Genomic DNA, 3,549 nt, shown 5'->3' with positions numbered 1-3,549 from the left:
TCTTCAGCCAATTACATCTCCATAACAAGGAACATGTCTGGGGTGATTGCAATTCCCCTGGCGACACCAGCCACGACTCCTAAAAAGAGATCCAAGCCCAAGAAGACTGGACCCACCGTATCTGACCGCATCCTGAAGGTTGTGTCAGCATCCAGTGACCGAAGTGGTGTGTCTCTTGCGGCTCTCAAAAAGTCTCTGGCAGCCAGCGGCTATGATGTTGTGAAGAACAACGCCCGACTCAAACTGGCTGTCCGGCGTTTGGTGGCCAAAGGATATCTTCTGCAGCCTAAGGGCACTGGGGCATCCGGCTCTTTCAAAATTAACAAAAACAAAGCAGTCGCTAAAAAGAAAAGACCTACCAAGAATAAAGTCAAGAAGGTGGGGGCCAAGAAGGTCAGGAGAGCGTCACCCAAGAAGGCAGCGGGCGCCAAGAAGTCCCCAAAGAAAACCAAGAGGAAGAGTCCCAAGAAGGCCAAAAGACCTGCAGCAGCAAAAAAGCCCAAGAGCCCCAGGAAGACCAAGCGCAGAGTCGCCAAATCCACCCGGGCTAAAACTGCTCCTAAGAAGAAATAGGCCTACGGTAGATCTACTCGATCAGTTACTCGTGGAAGACCGTGGAATTTATTTTCCCTGCACAGCTTATTAAGAGGCCTCAAGCGCATTTGTACATCCGAAGAATCCATCTCATGAACTTTAATAAGTTTTCTTAGCAGTTTTTTTGTCCTGACAGTGGACTTTGTTTTTTTTTTACAGTGCTGACACTGTTACCTATCTTGCGCTAGCTTTTCATGAATGTGGCGATAGGGGAGGCTCATGGATATTATTGTAAAAAAAACAATACATTTATTTAATTTAAATTGTTGAATGTTTTATTGTGGAATCATTGAATTTAACCTATATAGGCCTACTGTAAATAGTAAATGAATGATTACAGGTTGGGAGCCTGGATTCCATTGCATTACTCAATTGCGAAATTGAATAGTACCATCTAAACCAAAATAGTCTACAACAGTTGTTCAACTATGTCAGTCAGATAATTAACACGAACATATGTATACTGTGTTTTAAAGTTTTTAATGGCACGGAAAAGTCGTCCTACCTGATAAAACAGTTGAACTACTGCTAGGCCTAGTTCATATTTATGCACGAGATGCAACGTGTGAAGAGAGTGAAGAGTTAGGCGGGTGTTTAAACCATTAAATCACAAGTGTATTATTGTAACTAAAATAACACATTATCAATCATTATTACCAATAATTAACTAGGCATCGTAGACCTATATGATATTATCATTCATTAGGCTGTAGGTATTCGCAGTAGGCCTATTAAAAACGAGGCTACTGAAAACACTGAAATTACTTTAGGGTTTGTAACAACATACAAAAATAGCAATGTTTTATACAGTTTTGGAATACTTAAATAGTCAAAATGAACCCAAATTATTTTGGCGCCTTTCATATATTGGCATAATGTTAAATCATATTTTGCGCGCGATGCAGACATGGCCTATTCAAACGTTAGAAACATTTGCAAAGGTTGTGACTGAAATGGCTTGTATGCTGCATTGAAACCAGTTCAATGTATTCAAATGATTTGCGGGTAATTTTTATTTACGCTCCCTTTGAGCGCTTGGAGAAGATGCAATGTGTAGCTTTACGCACACCATTACGTACTTCCAAGATACGTGTTGTGCATAGGCTACGCGCAACAAGCCTAAAGACCACCTTTTGGACAGAGAATATTGCGTAAACAAATGTACACGTGGAGCATGCCAGCAGCCAATCATTTAGCAGCACTGATATTGAGTAGATGATTGCAGAGCTTAACCTAATCATGGCTGACAACATTGAGTGGGATAGGGTGTGACGCGAAACATCCGTTGGTGCTGTTATCTAATAGCAAAAACAGGTTCTCAGGGTTAGTGTGTGTGAACACATATCGTCAATATATCCTACCTCTTCACAATGTTTTACCTTTTATTGATGGCCATCAGTGTTGACATAAGATCATTGAGAGGAACGAAATCATTATCATCTCATACTCTATAAAATATGTTAAACGTCATGGCCCTGACAAAGCCGTTGATCATTGGCCTTACCTCATCTTTTCTCTCACCTCACCACCGAGTAAATACATGAAAAGTATTGGCATATAATTCGGCAAATTGACTGAAAGCGCTACACTTATAAGTTACAAATATTTAATTGTGATTTGAAAATCGGCTAATTTAGTGATATGGGTTTTATATTTTGATCGTTTAAATAAACGAATGGTTATGAAAACACAGGAGTTGCCAAATGTCATTGGGGGACAAACGTCGATTGGTGACGGGCGACTCAGCTTGCAATCTGCTGAAGTCATGAAAGCGCTTCGGCGGGATTTTCATTTGGGTGTAACCTTTATGCAACCAGATAACAATATCAATGAACAAACCGTGGACGTGACAATAACGTTTTCTGGCAAGTTGTAGGCTACAGAAATGCATTTGGCACACCCAAATGGCGCATTTTTCGTACCGTTGAGTCAGCCTAGAACCCAAAAGCAATGGCAAGATCCTCCCACTGGCTGTACCAGGGAGAAAGATAGAGGCCTAGCTTGACAGGAGATTGTTAACTCTACATAACATGTTCTTACGGGATCAGGAGCTTCAAATCAGTGACACCATTCTGAAGAGGGAATGCAATGTTGTGTGTCCATTTGACAACAACAAGCATAGGAAATTAGTTTACATGATCTGCTCAAGGTTGGCACTTGTATTGGTCATTACTGGTAAAAAAATACACTACATTACCAAAAGTATGTTGTCACCTGCTCATCTAACATCTCATTCAAAAATCATGGCCATTATATTATATAACATGTTATAATGTTATATAACATCCTCCACTCTTCTGGCACTAGATGTGAAACATTGCTTGGACTTGCTTCCATTCAGCCACAAGAGCATTAGTGAGTGTGAGCGTTACTGAGCACTGATGTTGTGTGTTTACGCCTGGTTAATAGAACAGCATTCCAATTCATCCCAAAGGTGTTCCATGGGGTTGAGGTCAGGGCTCTATGCAGGCCAGTCAAGTTCTTCCACACCGATCTCGACAAACCATTTCTATATAGGCCTTATTTTGTGTACAGGGTATTGTCATGCAGAAACAGGAAAGGGCCTTCCTCAAACTGTACCACAAAGTTGGAAGCACAGAATTGTCTAGAATGTCATTGTATACTGTAGCATTAAGATTTCCCTTCACTGGAACTAAGGAGCCTGAATCATGAAAAACAGCTCCAGACCGTCATTCCTCATCCACCATCTTTACCGTTGGCACTATGCATTGGGGCAGGTAGCGTTCTCCTGGCATCCGCCAAACCCATATGTGAATATGAATTAACATGTTCACAAACACACCATATCCTAAAAACAGGACAGCTCAAAGTAAAATGGACAGTAGCCTATGGAATGAAATTAGGCTACTCATGACTGTTGTCTGGGAGTTTCCCTCATTGGGCTAAACTGTCATGATAATTAGCGATTTCAAGTTTGTAGGCCTATTGGTCAAT

At 41.0% G+C, this 3,549-nt stretch overlaps 1 protein-coding gene across 1 annotated transcript in view; it reads left to right on the top strand.

Annotated features, from left to right (window-relative positions):
- The window catches only part of LOC106585833 (histone H1), an 897-nt gene extending 40 nt beyond the window's left edge, over positions 1 to 857 (top strand). The window contains exon 1 of the mRNA XM_014172504.2: positions 1 to 857. This exon is cut by the window's left edge and continues 40 nt beyond it. Coding sequence (XP_014027979.1) covers positions 34 to 573 — 540 coding nt within the window. The 5' untranslated portion in view covers positions 1 to 33 and the 3' untranslated portion in view covers positions 574 to 857.
- The last annotated feature ends 2,692 nt before the right edge of the window (positions 858 to 3,549 follow it).

Source organism: Salmo salar, chromosome ssa24 (assembly GCF_905237065.1).
Source record: "Salmo salar chromosome ssa24, Ssal_v3.1, whole genome shotgun sequence".
Classification (NCBI taxonomy): domain Eukaryota; kingdom Metazoa; phylum Chordata; class Actinopteri; order Salmoniformes; family Salmonidae; genus Salmo; species Salmo salar.
Note: the sequence above shows the minus strand (reverse complement) of the source record. Positions and strands in the feature narration are given on the sequence as shown.